Raw genomic sequence first — 22,206 nt, forward strand, 5'->3', positions numbered from 1 at the left:
TTTTGATCCTTTGAAAGCTAAATGGGAGCAGGATTTAGGTGAGCTTTCTAATGAACAATGGACGCAAATGTTTAGTTCCATTAGATATACTACCCCATGTGTTCGATACCAGCAGGTCTTTTTATATATTGCATAGGGTGTATCGTACCCCGGTATCGCTTCGTAGAGCAAAACTCTGTTCAGATACTTGCTGCCCAAAGTGCAGTGTGGAGGAGGCTGACTTCTGGCACCTATTATGGTCCTGTTCAAATCTACTTCCCTTTTGGACCAAAGTTTGGGATGATATTACCCTCACTGATCCATCCCTACCTGTGATGAATACTAAAATTTGGCTGTTTGGGTTGGATGTTGAGGAAACACATTCCCTAGTACTTTATAGATATGTTTTATGTCTAACCACTATGGCTAAGGTGTTGATAGCGAGGACGTGGTTCTTACCTACACCACCTAACATTTCCCAATGGAGAGCTCTAATTAATGACATTTCTGGGCACGAGAGACAGCTGTTTTGATCCAGAGGTGCGATATCAAATTATTATGTGAAGTGGAACAGATGGAATACATCGATTTTTGGGGTGAGCCCATCACTGTAGGAAATGGCATGGGTGGAACTGTGTGAGAGGCACAGTAAGATGACACACATGCGGCTTTTCAACACTTCTGTTGTATCTAGCTAAAATTTTAACTATTCCGCACCATTTCTTTTATTGTTCTAAATGTATGTTTGCTATATTACTATACTCATACTCGTAATTTTGTGCACCTGCACTTCTCTTCGACTGTGATACTTTAAATGCAATGATGAATGTACTAAACTTTCTGTAAAAATTACCAGATACGCACTGCTTAGCATGTCCAGTTGTTTATTTCTTTTGTATTGCACATTTGTATTGTGACGGGGACATGTATATATCAAGTTCAATTTAAACCAATAAAAAAAAAATTACACAATTAAGAAAAAAGGAAGTACAGGCTGAATAGCCCTTATCCAAAATGCTTGGGACCAGAAGTATTTTGGATATCGGATTTTTCCATCTTTTGGAATAATTGCATACCATAATGAGATATGGCGATGGGACCTAAGTCTAAGCACAGAATGCATTTATATTTTATATACACCCTATACACACAGCATAAAGGTAATTTTATACAATATTTTTAATAACTTTGTGCATTAAACAAAGTTTGTGTACATACACACAATTCATTTATGGTTCATATACACTTTATACACACAGCCTGAAGGTCATTTAATACAATATTTTTAAAAACTTTGTGTATTAAACAAAGTTTGTGTACATTGAGCCATCAGAAAACAAATGTTTCACTATCTCACTCACTCAAAAAAATCTGTATTTCGGAATATTTGGATATGAGATACTCAACCTGTATTACGTAAGTGTTCATAGTTTCTAACTGTCCCTGATTTCAAGGATTTGTCCCTGGGAATGTTTAAACACTGGAAATGTCCCTGTGTCCGACATTCGGAGTAGTTAGAATGAAAAAAAATAGAAAACAAATAAATATATTCTGCCATAATTCTGTAAATATTTAATTATGGATATATACAGTAGTATCCCAAGGTCCATCCAGATGCTATCAAGTTTCATTATTTAACTAGTGAGTACGCTGCTTATGTTTATAAACTTTTCTAATCCTTCATCAGCGACTATGTATAAACCTTTTAGAATAATTTGTGGGGAAGAAAATACAGCCTACGGCAGCATGTGAGACTTGCAGTGAATGTGTTGTACAGTATAAGTAGCTGCTATTGTCACTTCACTAAGGCACTGATTTAAAAATGCAGTGTTTGCTAATGTCTGATTATCAAGAGCTTGTTTACACAGTAGCTTTTTCTTCAGTAACCCTGTTCTGTGTTGCTCTGTGTCTACGGAACAAGTGCAGAGGGCTTGAGGTAAGGGATAGGTATTATTGATCCTTTGGGTAATTAGGGGTCCAAGTACACACATACATTGAGAAATTGGAGACTGGAAGGATAGAGCCGTGTGAGGCGTATTGCTTTTTCTGATTTCAAAGCCTTCTGCTAGAACACGGACCATCAATTATGATCAATACAATGTCTATTTGCAGAGCAGAGAGACAACACACTCCGCATTAAAAAAATGTGATATAGACTTTATTCTAGGCAACAGCAAGTCATCTTCTAGTGATCAGAACATTGAGATCACGTGGAATGTTTGTATCGCGATGGCTTTTGTGGAATAAAAATCATTCATACATTTTAATTGCTGAGACTGCTGTCATCTGGTCTTTAAATGGAAAGTGCACTTGGGATGCTAACCTTCAGGTTTCACTAGTGACACCGTTTACAGTTGATTACTGAGATTGGCTTAGTGATCAACTGTGGAGTCTGGGTGGAACCATAGGTCAGGATTTTTTTCTAAATTTGTCCAGGTACTTGACATGCTAGTACAGGTTGAGTATCCCTTATCCAAAATGCTTGGGACCAGAAGTATTTTAGATATTGGATTTTTCCGTATTTTGGAATAATCGCATACCATAATGAGATATCATGGCGATGGGACCTAAGTCTAAGCACAGAATGCATTTATGTTTCATATACACCTAATACACAGCCTGAAGGCATATATTTTTAGTAACTTTGTGCATTAAACAAAGTGTGTGTACATTCACAGAATTCATTTATGTTTCATATACACCTTATACACACAGCCTGAAGGTCATTTAATACAATATTTTAATAACTTTGTGTATTAAACAAAGTTTGTGTACCATCAGAAAGGTTTCACTATCTCACTCAAACATTTCGTATTTCGGAATATTTGGATATGAGATACTCATCCTGTACTACTAAACTTGCCTTCTTCTTCCTTGCTAATACACCTTACTCATAGAACTTGAGCAAACACTTTTTTATTCTTCTGAAATATTAAGCAATCTTTCTGCAAGCGTTCCTGCAAGGCCAAATTCTGCTTTCTCTTGTTTCCCTAAAATTAATACTACTATCAAAATTAAAACTGCATCCTGTAGCTGCCTTGTGTGATTATGGATTTGCCTGCGTAGCTAATCCATTGTATAGTAATTACAGGAGCTTTATAATTTTAATGTACTTTATCATATTTGTCACTTTTAAATATATATACAGTACTGTGCAAAAGTTTAAGGCAGGCTTGGAAAAAAAGATGCAAAGTAAGAATGCTTTCAAAAAATAGAAGTGTTAATAGTTTATTTTTATTCATTAACAAAATACAAAGTGAATGAACAGAAGAGAAAACTAAATGAAATCAATATTTAGTGTGACCACACTTTGCCTTCAAAACAGCATCAATTCTTCTAGGTGCACATGCACAGTTTTTGAAGGAACTCGGCAGCGAGGTTGTTCCAAACATCTTGGAGAACTAACCACAGATCTTCTGTTTATGTAAGCTTACTCAAATCTTTCTATCTCCTCATTTAATCCCAAACAGACTTGATGATGTTGAGATCAGCGCTCTGTGGAGGCCATATCATAACTACAAGGACTCCTTGTTCTTCTTTATGCTGAAGATCATTCTTAATGACATTGGCTGGCTGTTTGGGGTCTCCCACTGCTACATTTTTCCACCCACTTTTCACAATAAGAACAATTCTCTGTTTAGGAGCCTAGTCACATTGGTTAAAGAAGTATTCTTAAAAGTACTGCACAATTGGGGAAACACCATTCTGATACTAAGAGGCTCTATTAATTTTATGATGAGGATATATTGAACTGGTGTGCTGCTTCTAAACTAGACACAGTTGTGGCTAGCAAGGCCCATACTGCTGCAATCCATCTAAAAGATGGGGCCTATCAAAGACCATATGTATAGGACGATGAGATATTCTATGAAAAAAACAAAACTTTACATATACTGTTTGCAGGCATTTCATTGCAATCTTGCAACATCTTTTGAGTTTGAGTTGAGTTTGAGTTGAGTTTAGTTTATTATCATTAGATATTCACATGTGAACAAACAATGAGATTTTGGTTATGTCTCTGGATCTTTAGATGCTACCATCAGTCGCACCACCAAAACTTTCACCAGCCCTGTGGCAGGTGCAGATTTTCCATCTGAGTATAGCCTACAATGTGAACAGTTGAGCACCCGTGTATGCACACACTTCAGCAACATGTCCACGGCACTCACAGAACATGCACATAAGACAGAACATCTCTTTAGTCACCACCCAGGAATTTCCTGTAGTCCGTTCTTCTATGAAACCATGTAATATATCTGAAGGTACCAAGAAGTTAGAGCAGTGTTTCCCAACTTCGGTCCTCAAGGCACACTAACAGTCCTGGTTTTAGTGATATCCAGGCTTGAACACAGGTGACTTAATTAGTACCTCAGTTATTTTGATTTAACCATCTATGCTGCAGCCTGGATATCACTAAAACCTGCACTGTTGGTGTGCCTTGAGGACAGCGGTTGGGAATGCCTGAGGTAGAGCATCGACGCGTATATGGTACTGCTCAATTTTCTGCAAAAGAACGCTGCAAGATCAAAGCATCCTGAGAGAATAGCGCTGTACTGATCTCCCAGAAACAAGTAGATTACTTTTTCTTCATTTTAGGCTGGTATTCAATTAGGTGCTGTAATTCACAGTAGCTAATTGGTACGCCGGAGAGTATGCTTTGCGTGTCTGAGGTATAATCCATGATAAGCAGCCCTCAGAACCACGATAACATGGGTCCGGAAAATTATCCCAGATCCCATGTGTTATCGCATAAAACGGGACATTTTTCTCCTGAAAACAAAAAATGGACTTTAATTGAATAGCCTGATATTGACCATCAGGAGAAAATTGATCCAGGCTAATTGAATACCGACCTTATTCTTTAAAAAAAAAAAAAAAAGGAAGTAACCAGAAGATAATCTCAGGGAATAACAAATTCTCTACCTCTTGAGCTAATCCACTGCTTCAACTTTCCAGCAATATACTGTATAAAGCAGCAATTTTTGATGGTACAAAATGTGAAAAAAATTATTGTTTTGGTAAAAAAAAATTCTGGGCCTGTAATCAATTTTCTTAAACATGCTAGAAAGGATAACTCCTTTATAATATTTTACACGGTTTGGAGGAAATATATTTTCTGGTGGGAACCCAGATTAATTACATCCAAAGCTTCTGTTCCTCAAAACTTTGCATATACAGTATGCAAGCTGAATTCCATGAGAGCCTTTTCCTTTCCACACTAAGATTCGGAGTTAGTAGTAAAGCAAATAATTTTACAGCTTTGCAAAAGCATTTTAGAGGGGTGTGTCCTATCTCATAAATCTTGATTGCTGTATAAAATAAAGCTGACCAGTATTTGTTTGCTACATGCAAAATTAGCCAGTATTTATCCTTGCATTGCACCATGGTTTTTCCAGGTCTTAAGTTACTTGCTTTTATTTTATTTATTTTTTTACTTTGCTCCCTACTCAGATCCAGCTGCCCAAGGTGCAAGTATGAACGTTAAACATATTCTAAGAATTGATCAATTGTTTCTTCGAAGGGGCAAAAAGAATTTGTTCCTCCTGAATCCCTGATGGATTCTCCAATAGGACCAATATGTGAAGTCTTTCTCAGATGGATGACAGTAAAAGTAGTACTGCTAGTGGCAATTGAATCTGCAGAAAGAGTTAGAGTTGTAGAACTATGGTGCAAACAACACTTTTGAAATATATTTGAAGACGAAGTAGCTAATCCAACTTTCTTGTCAAAACTAGTATCATCATTTTATATAAATCAAGAGCTTGTATTATACAATTGAAGTGATTGTATTATACGTTTTTCACAACCAATGAATGAAAACGGAAGAAATAGCATTCTTTAGATTTTTCATCACTTTATATTTATCCAGAACAGAAGATCTTAGGAACACAGAACATTTGTTTGCACTTATGATGGGATCATGGAAAGGTTATGTCCCTTCTAAATACACAAGATCAAGATGGATAAGAGAAGTAATCACACAGTCTTACACAAAGAATGAAAAAGAGACAACAAGAGCGCACACTACTAGAGCGGTTGCAACTTTGTGAGCACAGAAGGCTCAGATCTCTAACAGAATTAGTAATTTCCAGACTTGTGAACTGAGCAGTGTGAGGAGAGACTGACGTTTTGATTAGTTGCTAAAAGCTTACCTCTTTACCATCTTGAATTAATCTTCCTGGTGGATTACCTCTTTACCATCCTGAATTAATCTTCCTGGTGGATTACCTCTTTACCATCGTGAATTAATCTTCCTGGTAGATGTAAACTCCCAGTAGAAGTAGATGACCAGTTGCCAACAAGACTGACTTGCTGAAAGACTGATTGTTGATTCTGTGCTGAAAGTGCTATCCCAGATTGTACTACAAATGTGGTTAGAATTTAGAGGTATACAATTATCTCAAGTCCATCTGGGATTAACACATACACCATTGCAACACCGCTGAAGAAATCCATTTATGACAAAACGCGTTGGATGACAAGATATCAAGATCCGAAGTGGGTGTAACAGACTGTCAAAGAGCTCGCATCTTCAAAGGGAGACAGCAAGTGTTCTTAACATCCATCCCACAATGGTCAAGATGTGTATATGTGATTTAATGGAGTTGTATCATTCAGTTTAGGTGTTCCCCAAAAACCAACCTTGTTATTTTAAATTCTGTGGGTCTTTACTGGCAAAGGACCTTTTGGGGGGCTAGCAGCCTTTTTTTTTTTTAATTTCAGAAAGTTACACCATCTGATGTTGCCAGTTACTAGTGCAATATAGGTATTTTTATTAATATACTGTGTGTGTGTGTGTGTGTGTGTGTGTGTGTGTGTGTGTGTGTGTGTGTGTGAATTAGGACTACCTGGTGTGCACTGGCTCCTCCCTCTATGCCCCTCCTCCAGACCTCAGTTATAATCTGTGCCCGGCTCGAGCTGGTTGCACACTAGGGGCTCTCCTGAGCTTCTAGTAAAGAAAGTATTTATTAGGTTTTTTATTTTCAGTGAGATCTGCTGGCAACAGACTCACTGCAACGAGGGACTTAGGGGAGAGAAGCGAACCTACCTGCTTGCAGCTAGCTTGGGCTTCTAGGCTACTGGACACCATTAGCTCCAGAGGGATCGAACACAGGCCCAGCCTCGGTCGTCCGGTCCCGGAGCCGCGCCGCCGTCCCCCTTGCAGAGCCAGAAGCATGAAGATCTTCACGGAAATTGGCGGCTGAAGACTCCGGTCTTCATTAAGGTAGCGCACAGCACTGCAGCTGTGCGCCATTGCTCCCTGTGCACACCACATACTCCGGTCACTGATGGGTGCAGGGCGCTGGGGGGGCGCCCTGGGCAGCAATTAGAGTACCTTAAATTGGCTAATCACACATAATATAGCCTAAGAAGCTATATATGTGTAAAATACCCCTGCCACATTATTATTATAAGAGCGGGAGAAGTCCGCCAAAAAAGGGGTGGGGCTATCTCCCTCAGCACACTGGCGCCATTTCTTCTCACAGCTCCGCTAGAAGGACGCTCCCCAGGCTCTCCCCTGCAGTTTCCAGGCTCAAAGGGTAAAAAAGAGAGGGGGGGCACTAAATTTAGGCGCAAATACTATATATATAGCGGCTATAGGGTAAATCACTTGTGTAGTGTAACTTCCTGCATTATATAGCGCTGTGGTGTGTGCTGGCATACTCTCTCTCTGTCTCCCCAAAGGACTTTGTGGGGTCCTGTCCTCAGTCAGAGCATTCCCTGTGTGTGTGCGGTGTGTCGGTACGGCTGTGTCGACATGTTTGATGAGGAGGCTTATGTGGAGGCGGAGCAGGTGCCGATAAGTGTGATGTCACCCCCTGCGGGGTCGACACCAGAGTGGATGGATATGTGGAAGGAATTACGCGACAGTGTCAACTCCTTACATAAACGGTTTGACGACATAGCAGATGTGGGACAGCCGGCTTCTCAGCCCGTGCCTGCCCAGGCGTCTCAAAAGCCATCAGGGGCTCAAAAACGCCCGCTACCTCAGATGGCAGAGACAGATGTCGACACGGATACTGACTCCAGTGTCGACGACGATGAGACTAGTGTACATTCCAACAGAGCCACCCGTTACATGATTACGGCAATGAAAAATGTGTTGCACATTTCTGACATTAACCCAGGTACCACAAAAAAGGGTATTATGTTTGTGGAGAAAAAGCAACCAATGGTTTTTCCCCCATCTGATGAGTTGAATGAAGTGTGTGAAGATGCGTGGGCTTCCCTCGATAAGAAATTAGTGATTTCTAAAAAGTTGCTAATGGCGTACCCTTTCCCGCCAGAGGACAGGATACGTTGGGAGACATCCCCTAGGGTGGATAAAGCGCTCACACGCTTGTCAAAGAAGGTGGCACTACCGTCTCAGGATACGGCCGCCTTAAAGGAGCCTGCGGATAGAAAGCAGGAGGCTATCCTGAAGTCTGTATATACACACTCAGGTATTATACTGAGACCGGCTATTGCTTCAGCATGGATGTGCAGTGCTGCAGCTGCGTGGTCAGATTCCCTGTCTGATAACATTGATACCCTCGACAGGGACACTATATTGCTAAACATAGAGCATATTAAAGACGCAGTCTTATACATGAGAGATGCACAGAGGGATATTTGCCGGCTGGCATCTAGAATTAATGCAATGTCCATTTCTGCCAGGAGAGGATTGTGGACTCGGCAGTGGACAGGTGATGCAGATTCTAAAAGGCACATGGAGGTTTTGCCTTACAAAGGTGAGGAATTGTTTGGGGACGGTCTCTCGGACCTCGTTTCCACAGCAACAGCTGGGAAGTCGACATTTTTACCCCATGTTCCCTCACAGCCAAAGAAAGCACCGTATTATCAGGTACAGTCCTTTCGGGCCCAGAAAGGCAAGCGGGTTAAAGGCGCGTCCTTTCTGCCCAGAGGTAGAGGGAAAAAGCTGCACCATACAGCCACTTCCCAGGAACAAAAGTCCTCTCCCGCTTCCTCTAGGTCCACCGCATGACGCTGGGGCTCCACAGGCGGAGCCAGGTGCGGTGGGGGCCCGTCTCCGGAACTTCAGCGACCAGTGGGCTCGCTCACGGGTGGATCCCTGGATTCTACAAGTGGTATCTCAGGGGTACAAGCTGGAATTCAAGACGTCTCCCCCTCGCCGTTTCCTCAAATCAGCCTTGCCAACAGCTCCCCCAGACAGGGAGGCAGTGCTGGAGGCGATTCACAAGCTGTATTCTCAGCAGGTGATAATCAAGGTACCCCTCCTTCAACAAGGACGGGGTTACTATTCCACAATGTTTGTGGTACCGAAACCGGACGGTTCGTGGAGACCCATTTTAAATTTGAAATCCTTGAACACTTATATAAGAAGGTTCAAGTTCAAAATGGAATCGCTCAGGGCGGTTATTGCAAGCCTGGACGAAGGGGATTACATGGTATCACTGGACATCAAGGATGCTTACCTGCATGTCCCCATTTACCCTCCTCACCAGGAGTACCTCAGATTTGTGGTACAGGACTGTCATTACCAATTCCAGACGTTGCCGTTTGGTCTGTCCACGGCACCGAGGGTATTTACCAAGGTAATGGCCGAAATGATGATACTCCTTCGGAAAAAGGGAGTTTTAATTATCCCGTACTTGGACGATCTCCTTATAAAGGCGAGGTCCAGGGAGCAGTTGTTGGTCGGCGTAGCACTATCTCGGGAAGTGCTACAACAGCACGGCTGGATTCTGAATATTCCAAAGTCGCAGCTGGTTCCTACAACGCGTCTACTGTTCCTGGGGATGGTTCTGGACACAGACCAGAAAAAAGTGTTTCTCCCGGAGGAGAAAGCCAAGGAGTTGTCATCTCTAGTCAGAGACCTCCTGAAACCAAAACAGGTGTCGGTGCATCACTGCACGCGAGTCCTGGGAAAGATGGTAGCTTCCTACGAAGCAATTCCATTTGGCAGGTTCCATGCAAGGATCTTTCGGTGGGATCTGTTGGACAAGTGGTCCGGATCGCATCTTCAGATGCATCGGCTGATAACCCTGTCTCCAAGGACCAGGGTGTTTCTGCTGTGGTGGCTGCAGAGTACTCATCTTCTAGAGGGCCGCAGATTTGGCATACAGGACTGGGTCCTGGTGACCACGGATGCCAGCCTTCGGGGCTGGGGGGCAGTCACACAGGGAAGAAACTTCCAAGGACTATGGTCAAGCCAGGAGACTTCCTTACACATAAATATTCTGGAACTAAGGGCCATTTACAATGCCCTAAGTCAGGCAAGACCCCTGCTTCAACACCAGCCGGTGCTGATCCAGTCAGACAACATCACGGCGCTAGCCCATGTAAACCGACAGGGCGGCACAAGAAGCAGGATGGCGATGGCAGAAGCCACAAGGATTCTCCGATGGGCGGAAAATCACGTGATAGCACTGTCAGCAGTGTTCATTCCGGGAGTGGACAACTGGGAAGCAGACTTCCTCAGCAGACACGACCTCCACCCGGGAGAGTGGGGACTTCATCCAGAAGTCTTCAAAATGATTGTAAACCGTTGGGAAAGGCCACAGGTGGACATGATGGCGTCCCGCCTCAACAAAAACTAAAAAGATATTGCGCCAGGTCAAGGGACCCTCAGGCGATAGCTGTGGACGCTCTAGTGACACCGTGGGTGTACCAGTCGGTTTATGTGTTCCCTCCTCTGCCTCTCATACCCAAGGTACTGAGAATAATAAGAAGGAGAGGAGTAAGAACTATACTCGTGGTTCCGGATTGGCCAAGAAGAGCTTGGTACCCAGAACTTCAAGAAATGATCTCAGAGGACCCATGACCTCTGCCGCTCAGACAGGACCTGCTGCAGCAGGGGCCTTGTCTGTTCCAAGACTTACCGCGGCTGCGTTTGACGGCATGGCGGTTGAAAACCGGATCCTAAAAGAAAAGGGCATTCCGGAGGAAGTCATTCCTACACTGATTAAAGCTAGGAAAGATGTGACCGCAAAACATTATCACCGCATATGGCGGAAATATGTTGCTTGGTGTGAGGCCAGGAAGGCCCCAACGGAGGAATTTCAGCTAGGTCGATTTCTGCACTTCCTACAGTCAGGGGTGACTATGGGCCTAAAATTGGGCTCCATTAAGGTCCAGATTTCGGCTCTGTCGATTTTCTTCCAAAAAGAACTGGCTTCACTGCCTGAAGTTCAGACTTTTGTAAAGGGAGTGCTGCATATTCAGCCCCCTTTTGTGCCCCCAGTGGCACCTTGGGAACTCAACGTGGTGTTGGATTTCCTAAAGTCGCATTGGTTTGAGCCACTTAAAACCGTGGAGATAAAGTACCTCACGTGGAAGGTGGTCATGCTGTTGGCCTTGGCGTCGGCCAGGCGTGTATCAGAATTGGCGGCTTTGTCATGTAAAAGCCCTTATCTGATTTTTCATATGGATAGGGCGGAATTGAGGACTCGTTCCCAATTCCTTCCTAAGGTGGTATCAGCTTTTCATGTGAACCAACCTATTGTGGTGCCTGCGGCTACTCGGGACTTGGAGGATTCCAAGTTGCTGGACGTAGTCAGGGCCCTGAAAATATATGTTTCCAGGACGGCTAGAGTCAGAAAAACTGACTCGCTATTTATCCTGTTTGCACCCAACAAGCTGGGTGCTCTTGTTTCAAAGCAGACTATTGCTCGCTGGATCTGTAGCACGATTCAACTTGCACATTCGGCGGCTGGACTGCCGCATCCTAAATCTGTAAAAGCCCATTCCACGAGGAAGGTGGGCTCTTCTTGGGCGGCTGCCCGAGGGGTCTCGGCTTTACAACTTTGCCGAGCTGCTACTTGGTCGGGTTCAAACACGTTTGCAAAATTCTACAAGTTTGATACCCTGGCTGAGGAGGACCTTGAGTTTGCTCATTCGGTGCTGCAGAGTCATCCGCACTCTCCCGCCCGTTTGGGAGCTTTGGTATAATCCCCATGGTCCTTACGGAGTTCCCAGCATCCACTAGGACGTCAGAGAAAATAAGAATTTACTCACCGGTAATTCTAATTCTCGTAGTCCGTAGTGGATGCTGGGCGCCCATCCCAAGTGCGGATTGTCTGCAATACTTGTATATAGTTATTGCCTAACTAAAGGGTTATTGTTTGAGCCATCTATTCGAGAGGCTCAGTTGTTGTTCATACTGTTAACTGGGTATAGTATCACGAGTTGTACGGTGTGATTGGTGTGGCTGGTATGAGTCTTACCCGGGATTCCAAATCCTTTCCTTATTGTGTCAGCTCTTCCGGGCACAGTTTCCCTAACTGAGGTCTGGAGGAGGGGCATAGAGGGAGGAGCCAGTGCACACCAGGTAGTCCTAATTCTTTCTTAGAGTGCCCAGTCTCCTTCGGAGCCCGCTATCCCCATGGTCCTTACGGAGTTCCCAGCATCCACTACGGACTACGAGAAATAGAATTACCGGTGAGTAAATTCTTATTTTATATATATATATATATATATATATATATATATATATACGCATCCAACAGCCTGCACTGCACTATGCAAAATCAGTGCTCCAGTGCCCTCTAGGTGATGTAAACGAGACCTCACAAAGGAAAGAACAGTGGTACTTGTAGATTTAATAATATCAATATATTGGTGATAGCATGAAAAGCATCCGCCATTTCGTGGCTCGCAATAAATTGATGCTTTTTCTTTTCTTTTTTCTTTTTCTTTTTTTTCTAAATATATTTTATTGAGGATCAGAACAAACAGCAACATGCAGTTTAAAGAGATAAAACACAGCCATTTGTAGTAAAAATAAGCATATTGTCGAATACACATGAAATAAAAATGGCACAGCCTAGAATTATACCTCAAATGTTCCTTTTTCCAACATAAAACTCAGAAATTAGAAAGTAGACCATCACCGAATACAGTAAAACAAGGAATATCAAAGGACGGTAGTAGGTCTGATTCCATAATAAAAACTGGAGCATATAAAGGCGTCACCCCACTCGGGGGACACATAACATAAACAATAAACAAACAGAGAACCAAAAACATTACCCGCCAAGGCCAGGGGGCCGTCGACCCATCCATGGAGAAACTATTAAAACAGAATGAAATAATGGAGAAGATGGAGTGGTAAGGAGGGAGTAAAGGAAATTGAGGGGACAAGGGAGAGAAAGAGGAATGGAGAAGACAGAGGGTGGGGGGAGTTCATGGGAGGGAAACAGGAGGTCTATTGTCCAAAAGTTGATTACAGTACCATGTAGTACAATGAAAGCTTTGTTGTATAGCTAATTTTGTGGGGGTTCGTAACTTATGGATAAACTTACCCCAGCATTGAAATAATGCAGGAGTCAGGGTTTCTTTGTTAAGAGACGTTTCCAGCCAATCCATTATAAATAGGAAAAGTAACCTAGAGGTAGCCAATGGTAAAGTGGGAGTAGTGTCATGAATACATTGCTGGAGTATAGATTTCCTACCTACGGCTGAGAGAAGTACCACCAGTTTTTTATCATGAGAGGGAATATTCGTCTGGTCAAGGAGACATCCAAAGAGGGCCCAAGAGGCAGTACATTGGAAATTTATACCTAATTCAGAAGAATGTTTAAAGAAAGATTACCCAGCGCCAGCTGATAATATTTAAATATCTGCAGCCTCTAAAGTGGGTATGCTCCTCCCACAGTAAGACAAAAAAGACTAAAAGGTTTTTTCCACGAATGGAAAAAAGGAAAGAGGCGCTGATATGAAAATATTGTTGATAAACACACAGTATAACAATGTATATAATTAATAATTTATTAAAGCAAAAAAAATAATTATTTATATTAATACCGGCCGGTAAATATAATCAGATACATTTCATGATTTGTGTAATCCTTAAAACTAAACAATTTAAAACGAATTCATTCCTGTATCTAAAGAACTACACTACAGAGTATCCTTTATAATAAACACGTATCCAGATGCTCGTAATGAATACGTGTGCCCAACTCAGTAATTATAGTCACTCTTCCCGTCCGCTGGTAGCAGTTCCTTTATATGCGGACATATCTGGAAATCCGGTGAGTATATTTAATTCAAAGCTGATTTTTATGATACTCAGAATTGGTTTGCCCAATAAATTTCACTTGTAAGGCAATCTCTTAATTACTAAGCCACAGAAGAGGCACAATGTAGGCAGTCTATTGATCACTATACCGCAGGAGGAGCACAATTTTCCTTTGTACAAGTGTTTGTTTAATTAATTAATAATGGGAGAGCTGGACGGCACTATTTCCATTAACACGGGGTGTATGATAAAGTGCTCACCTCGTCCTCTATACTGGACTATAAGCCGCTTCCAAGTTGAGCCGCCAGCGTTGTTTCAAGCGCTCGTCTCTCCCGCAGCCGTGTCATAAGCTGCTCCCTCTGTGCCGTAGTGTCGGGCTCCACGCTGCACATGAGCCGCGGCAATTGGTGTTCCCAGTGCCGCTCGCTTCCGGACCAGGTTACCGGTGCTGCTTTTGGTACTTGTCTCTCCTGCAGCCGTCTCCTGGTTAGCTCCCTCTGTGCCTGCAGTGTCGGGCTCCACACTGCACGTGAGCCGTACGGCAATAGTTGTTCTCCGTGACACACTTCCTCAGGTATCGGTACACTTTCAGAGCATATGAAACCCTTCTTTATATTTTGTACTACAAGCCGGTATTTTATTAATTGGTTCATATGCTCTGAAAGTGAACCGATACCTGAGGAGGAGTGGCACGGAGAACAACTATTGCCGTACGGCTCACGTGCAGTGTGGAGCCCGACACTGCAGGCACAGAGGGAGCTAACCAGGAGACGGCTGCAGGAGAGACAAGTACCAAAAGCAGCGCCGGTAACCTGGTCCGGAAGCGAGCGGCACTGGGAACACCAATTGCCGCTGCTCATGTGCAGCGTGGAGCCCGACACTACGGCACAGAGGGAGCAGCTTATGACACGGCTGCGGGAGAGACGAGCGCTTGAAACAACGCTGGCGGCTCAACTTGGAAGCGGCTTATAGTCCAGTATAGAGGACGAGGTGAGCACTTTATCATACACCCCGTGTTAATGGAAATAGTGCCGTCCAGCTCTCCCATTATTAATTAATTAAACAATCACTTGTACAAAGGAAAATTGTGCCCCTCCTGCGGTATAGTGATCAATAGACTGCCTACATTGTGCCTCTTCTGTGGCTTAGTAATTAAGAGATTGCCTTACAAGTGAAATTTATTGGGCAAACCAATTCTGAGTATCATAAAAATCAGCTTTGAATTAAATATACTCACCGGATTTCCAGATATGTCCGCATATAAAGGAACTGCTACCAGCGGACGGGAAGAGTGACTATAATTACTGAGTTGGGCACACGTATTCATTACGAGCATCTGGATACGTGTTTATTATAAAGGATACTCTGTAGTGTAGTTCTTTAGATACAGGAATGAATTCGTTTTAAATTGTTTAGTTTTAAGGATTACACAAATCATGAAATGTATCTGATTATATTTACCGGCCGGTATTAATATAAATAATTATTTTTATTGCTTTAATAAATTATTAATTATATACATTGGTATACTGTGTGTTTATCAACAATATTTTCATATCAGCGCCTCTTTCCTTTTTTCCATTCGTGGAAAAAACCTTTTAGTCTAATTGTCTGCAGCTCATTCCAAAATGTTTGAATGTGGGGGCAATGCCAAAAGCAGTGCATAATATCAGCTATTGGTGCAGAGCATTTAATGCACGCCGCTGAGTCAGAAAGGCCCATTAAATGACTCCTTTTTGGAGATATGTAAGCCCTGTGTAAGATCTTATATGACATTTCCTGGTATATGCTTGCTGGAATAAGTTTCAGAGATTTAGCAAAACTGTCCATCACTGCGTCAGGGGACATTGAAGGGATTTGAGAGGACCATTTTTGTAGTTGAGCAAGGTCAGAAGTGGGTATAATTTCTGTGCGGATTCGAGCATAGATAGTCGATATGGAGTATGTGCCAGAGTGTAAGAGTCAGTCTAAGGGGTTAAGAAAATCCGGCTTATGTAGGTGTGATAAAACCAAATGGAGATAGTGGGAGGCCTGGAAATAGTAGAAACCGTGAAGGGGGCTAATGTTATATTTGTCAATGGCTTCAGTAAAGGTAAGTGGCTTATGCATAGAATTGAGCAGATCATGGACGCACGTAATTCCCACGGAGCGCCAAACATTGAAAGGGAAGGAGGCCCGACCATTTTGGAAATCTAAATTACCGGTAAAAGGGAGAAATAATGAGTGAGAGTAGTGGAGGTTCAATGACTTTCTAGACATTCTCCACGCCCAGAAGGTGGATGTCAGAAGTATGTTGTCTAAGGGAGGGTGTTTCAAACTAGTGGTGTTAGCGTGTAGGGTGTAGCTGAGGGATAAAGGGGTGCATAGTTGGGAGTCCAGTAATGAGTTAGTAAAGACATCCGTGTCTCTGAGCCAGTCAATGGCAAAACGGGGAAGACAGGCTCTATTGTATTGCTCTATGTCAGGCAAATTTAGTCTTCCATTCTGTACTGTCTGGGATAATTTAAGAAAGCTTTTTCTGGGCCGCTTATTGGACCATATAAATTTAGAGATGCACGAGTTGAGGAGGGATAAATCAGATTTCGTGAGCAGGACAGGGACCATTTGGAGGACGTAGAGCAATTTTGGGAAACTAGCCATCCTAACAAGGTTACAGCGACCTAGGAGATTAAGGGGAATGTCTTGCCAGAGACTGAGTTCAGTTTGAATTTTCGTAAGAATAGGGTGAATGTTGTATGAGTATAGAAGGGCGGGATCTAAGGGTAATAAAACCCCAAGATAAGTGAGGTGAGTAGGAGCCCATCGGAATGGAAAAGGGGTGACCCATCCTGTGGGGGCTTGACGAAATATGGCTAGGGCCTCTGATTTATCAAAATTAATGGAAAATCCCGCAAAGGAAGAGAAGCGTGCTATAGCTTCCTGTAGCGCTGGAACAGACTGCTTAGGGTTAGAGGTGAGGAGAGGAATATCATCCGCAAACGCAATGATTTTCAATTCCTGAGTGCCAATTTGAATACCCTTGAAAATAGATAGATTGATAATGTAACGTAGAAAGGGTTCTAAAGCTAGATTGAAGGGGAAAGAGGACAACCCTGTCTAGTCCCCCTCTCAAGGGTAAAGGGGGTTGAAGAGATATTATTAACCATCACCTGCGCAGTAGCGACGTTATAGAGGGAGTTGACAAGGCCACAAAACTTCTCCCCGAAGTGTTGATAGTGTAAGACTCTATCAAGGTGAGGCCAGGCAATTTTTTAAAAAGCCTTCTGCATCAAGGTTGATTAGAATAATTAGATTAGCATAAATAAGAACAAGGAGTCCTTGAAGTGATGATATAGCCCCCGCAGAGCCTTGTTCTCAACATCATTGAGTCTGTCTGGGATTACATGAAGAGACAGAAGGATTTCAACAAGCCTATATCCACAGATCATCTGTGATTAGTTCTCCAAGATGTTTGGAACAACTTCCCTGCCGAGTTCTGTGCAAGTGTACCTAGAAGAATTGATGCTGTTTTGAAGGCAAAGGGTTGTCACACCAAATATTGCTTTGATTTAGATTTCTTTCCTGTTCATGTACTTTTGCATTTTGTTAATTGATAAACAATTCTATTTTTGAAAGCATTCTTACTTTGCAGCATTTTTTCCACACCTGCCTAAAACTTTTGCACAGTACTGTATATACGTAAAATCGTGTCCTGTAGACGTGACACGATTGGCCAGCAGCTACTGTACCTCTTTAGCGTCCACTCTTAGCTGTTTATTAATACACTCTAACGGGAGATTAATATATGTAAAGAAAATGTGGGTATCTGGAACTGAATGAACTGTTGTTTCTCTGCAAATCTCTTCATTATGTGTGTCCCTTAAGCAGTGTCTGTTCAATATTAGTGGAATCACCTGCAAAACATGTCCTGATAGTTAAATTCTTTATTATAACACGCAGTAATCCACTCTCTCGTACGAGATTTCATGCCCTGACATTTACTGAACGCCGCCTGCCTTTTATTTATACTATTTCATCGGTGCAGCCTGCTCTCCGCATACCTTATGTCAGCAACTGCATTATCCCACCTGTCGATCTCGGCACATGCTGCTGTTACTGATTAAACAAGACCATGAACACAAGAGAGTAGATACAGCAGTCTGATTTTGTACAAACTGCGGCTTTCACTCAAGATACAGTATGTCAGCCAGAAGGATGACATTAAAGGAACATCTGTACTGTTCCTAATCCCTGTCCTAAATTCTTTTCTTTTGCTGTTACTCTTCTTAAAACAGGCTATACAACTATGATTATAAGTCCGCAATTAAATACCTTGATACAATGGTACATTAATTAATACGTAAGAGTTCTGTGTTTTATTTTATGCTCTTAATCTCCTTTTTAAGTCTGCTTCAGTAAAAATAGTTCATCTAAAGATTTCATTTACATAGGGTTTTTTGATCAGATCACAATTTGCACCTGCCATGCCGACAAGAGTTAATGCATCTTCAAGTCCATTAGTTCAGCATGCTCCATTCACCACGCTGTGGGTTAATAAATCTTTGCAGCAGCACAGGGAACTGACTGGGTAGTGCATGTACTGTAGTAGCCTTCCCCTGCATCCTGCAAGGTAAATCAAATACTGTTCTGGAAATCCCCCTTTATAAACATCCATCCTTTCCCCGACACGTGACAGAAATATCAATTAGCCAAGTCCCTCTCCATCTACATTCATTGGCGCTGCCTCGGCACCTGGGGATCCATAATTCACAATTTCAGCTGACTTTAAAGCGAGCAAAGCAGTTTGTTTTCTAATTAGACAGCAGACCTGACAAGGAAATTACCCATAGCCGCCTTTAACCTCTTCATGTTGAAATATGGCAAATTGTGGCTTTCCCCAGTGGGAAAAGCCAGAATACACAGCCTGCTCATATTAGGCTGCATTAAAATGATCGTATGTACCCATAGAAAAATACTAAGGTACAGCGCACTCTTATTACATTTTAATTAGTAGCATTAACACTGTGATGAACAGGGGCCTGTCACACTGCAGCACTCTGGAAATGGGTTAGAGTAGGTCAGATGAGATAAGAGGCAGCAGAAGGAGGATCGGCACTGCTCCAGATGTCAGCTGGTTCTCCTCCCACACACACACACACACACACACACACACACACACACACACACACTCACTCACTCACAGTGACGACTGATTCCATAAGCAGGAGAGTCATTGGTTTGTTAGCGCTTTGACAGCCAAAAGGCTAATAGGACTAAATGAGTCAATTTATTTGTAAAGTGTGGACGATTAGGACAAACACAGAGGATAAGTGGTAGGTTGAGGACAGGATAGCAGTGGATTGTGATGGACAAGTGACTTATCAGTAACAGCTGAAACTGCTCTCCCATTTCCATAGTTTGTAGTTTCCAGAGGCCAGCTACCGGGTGACCTTCAGTCTACCAGATGTATGTTGATGAAGTGACCTGGCAATCCAGTGTCACATTTTAGGTTGTGAATGCCAACAGCAGATTAGTGAACACATGTTAAAGGTGTGTATTGTACCATCATCTTGCAGATGTTCTCGCCATTATTCTATAATCACACAGACACACAGCTGTAATTATTGATGTGAGTTTCTCTGCTTACAGTCATTGGAAATGCAGTTAAGCAGTATGTACGTGAATAGAGAACACCAGGGAGCACATTAATTGCTTCTGTTGCCCTTATTACAGCAGTTGCCAAGAGAAAATAAAAATTATTACTTTCTCCCTTTTGACACATTTCCAGCTCCCTTATATTCCTTTGCCAACCTAACAGGTGTCAGAGTATGGTTACACCCTGCCCTTCTAATTAACAAGTGGAATATATTGATATAATTTTTATGTTCATGTGACATCACTGCGGCATGTTGTTGGAGGATCCTGCTCCTTTCACTGTGGCTGTAGCCTCTTGCTTGCTTTCATTTCATCACATTCATCTCAATATCACTGTGATCACTTGTTTTGATTGGATGTAGGTTGTTCTATGAACGTCTATTTCTAAAGCTGGGCATACACTATACAATTATCTGGCAGACCATCTGTCCAGTCTGGCTGGCTGGTTGGAAAGAAAATCTGGTAATGTATGGGAGCAAATGACAGTCAACCATTTGCCCCCAAACACTGGAAAATGGACAAAAACTGTTTTAGTAACCATTATTATTGATTTAGAAACATTGTATTATAATTTTGTTTATTAAACTTTGTGCCATACTTCTTTTTCTGATTCCTTTTTGTTTGTGAGCACACTGACCTGATAGTGGCATGCTTGCAGCCCCCAAAGCCATTGTCTTGAAAATGTGGGACATATTTATTGAGCTTGGTGAAGTGAAAAAGTGAAAGGTGATAAAGGACCAGCCAATCAGATCCTAAAGGGGGTTACACACGGAGAGATCCGTGTTTAAAATCGAAGCAATCTGACTAGATTGCTTAGATTTTAAGCACAGATCTGTCGTGTGTATGCCCCCCAGCAATAGCGATGCGCGGGCCCACGCGTCGAAATCGCTGGTGCTAGATTGGCCGGCATGCAGGCTCAATCTAGCGGGTCGCTCACTTCAGCGCTGTGTGAAGTGAGCGGCCGCCCGTCGTCGTCCCCTCGCTCAGCACACATCACCCTGTGCTGAGCGGAGGGGAGAGATGTGTGCTGAGCGGTCTGTGTTAAGATGGCTCAGCACACATCTCTCCCGTCAGTACTGGCCTTAAGTGCCATGTTGCAGAGGCTGGGTTTGAAAAATAGCTAAAGATCGAGGATATATAATATACCTAACTACGCTCAACCCCTGGTAGTTGTGTGTCTCAGGTAACTGGTTTGAAAAATGACAGGAGATGACTGGCTGGTGCTTTATCACTTTCCACTTTATCACTTCACCAGGCTTAATAAATCTTCCTAAATCTGATCTGGAAGATAACATCTGCATATTTGTGCAGTCATTGGCAATCTTGAACAGTGAGACTGCTGAACAAGCCGATTTGTCTAGTTGTACCTAGTGAAGCTGAGTCTAGCTTCACAGGCAAGGCCATCTGATTATTAAAACTAGATTATGCATTTGTGAATATTGCGGTTAATTTAAAGCAATTAGTATTTTGGGAGGTAATTCTCCTTTTGCCGCTACATTACAAGCTGTTTATCACACAGGAATAACCCTTCTGTGAACAGAAGAGATAATGCATTGTAATCTCCACAGTCATCACCTAGTAGTGAAATGTGATGTCCTGGATTTTTGACCTTCCATTAAGCGACTTCTTTTAATCTTAGGGGACTGAAATGCTGAAACAGTCCTGTTTATTTTTGCCGCTTGAATTGAGCAGGGATTTAGTTAACCATCTCATGTAAGCAGGTATTTTTATGCTACAGCTTATGTTTTTTTTGCTATCCCTAGGATTCCTGGGCGTTTGAATGACAGAAGGACGCCTCTAGGAGAGTTAAACTGGATCTTCACAGCAATTACTGACACTATAGCGTGGAATGTTCTGCCAAGAGGTATAGTGGCACCAAGCATCATCCTGCTGAAGAACTGATTCACTGTCTGCTCATCTGCTTCCCCTGTTATTCTAGTGAGACTCCGATGCACCGATCTGCATATAACACGTGCCCTGTTCTAATGCGCTGTGTGCTTTTCAAGGACACACAGGCTTATCTGTACAATCCAGCCATCTCCTCATACACTCATTTTATTCCATGGTGTTTTTTTCAGGTCAATGCAAAGCAAATCTGCTCACTTACACAATTTTTAGTATTTACACGTGCTTTAAGGTTATTGGCCCATTTTAAGAAGCCCATTCTCTATATAGTCCCCTCACATAGCTTTGGTCCTCGATCTAATGTACAGATTTCGTAGCAATGCTTTGTTAGGTGGTGTTAATGTGTCACCTGATTGGTTTACTCACAGGTTGTGGACAAGCAGCAGATAGTGGCTCCCTGCTACACTACATAGTGACGGGTGCTAAATGCAGAGCGTCTCTTCTCTTATTGGGGATATCTCATTCATTCACTTCATTCTTTTCTTTAGTTTATTGAGATCACAGTAGACTTTCCAATGGATTTACATTTGGTAAGCACAAAATATGGAAAAGGCAGCATTCTAGAAGGCAAGCAGTCAGCATCAACCTACCATTTTTTAGAATATACTTGATAAATGTCAAAGCTGATTGGTTACTCTGGGCAACTTCTCCACTAGTCCACTTCTCCACTCTTATCACTGCTTCATACATCTCCCCCTAAATTT

General features: G+C 42.5%; 1 protein-coding gene across 4 annotated transcripts in view; it reads left to right on the forward strand.

Annotated features, from left to right (window-relative positions):
* Nucleotides 1-22,206, forward strand: part of RPTOR (regulatory associated protein of MTOR complex 1) — a 704,097-nt gene that overhangs the window by 587,829 nt on the left and 94,062 nt on the right. For all 4 annotated transcript variants that reach the window (XM_063961080.1, XM_063961083.1, XM_063961081.1 and 1 more), the window contains exon 8: nucleotides 21,361-21,461. In XM_063961080.1, coding sequence (XP_063817150.1) covers nucleotides 21,361-21,461 — 101 coding nt within the window. The remainder of the gene's footprint in view (nucleotides 1-21,360; nucleotides 21,462-22,206) is intronic.

The sequence above is a fragment of the Pseudophryne corroboree genome, chromosome 3 (assembly GCF_028390025.1).
Source record: "Pseudophryne corroboree isolate aPseCor3 chromosome 3, aPseCor3.hap2, whole genome shotgun sequence".
NCBI lineage: Eukaryota > Metazoa > Chordata > Amphibia > Anura > Myobatrachidae > Pseudophryne > Pseudophryne corroboree.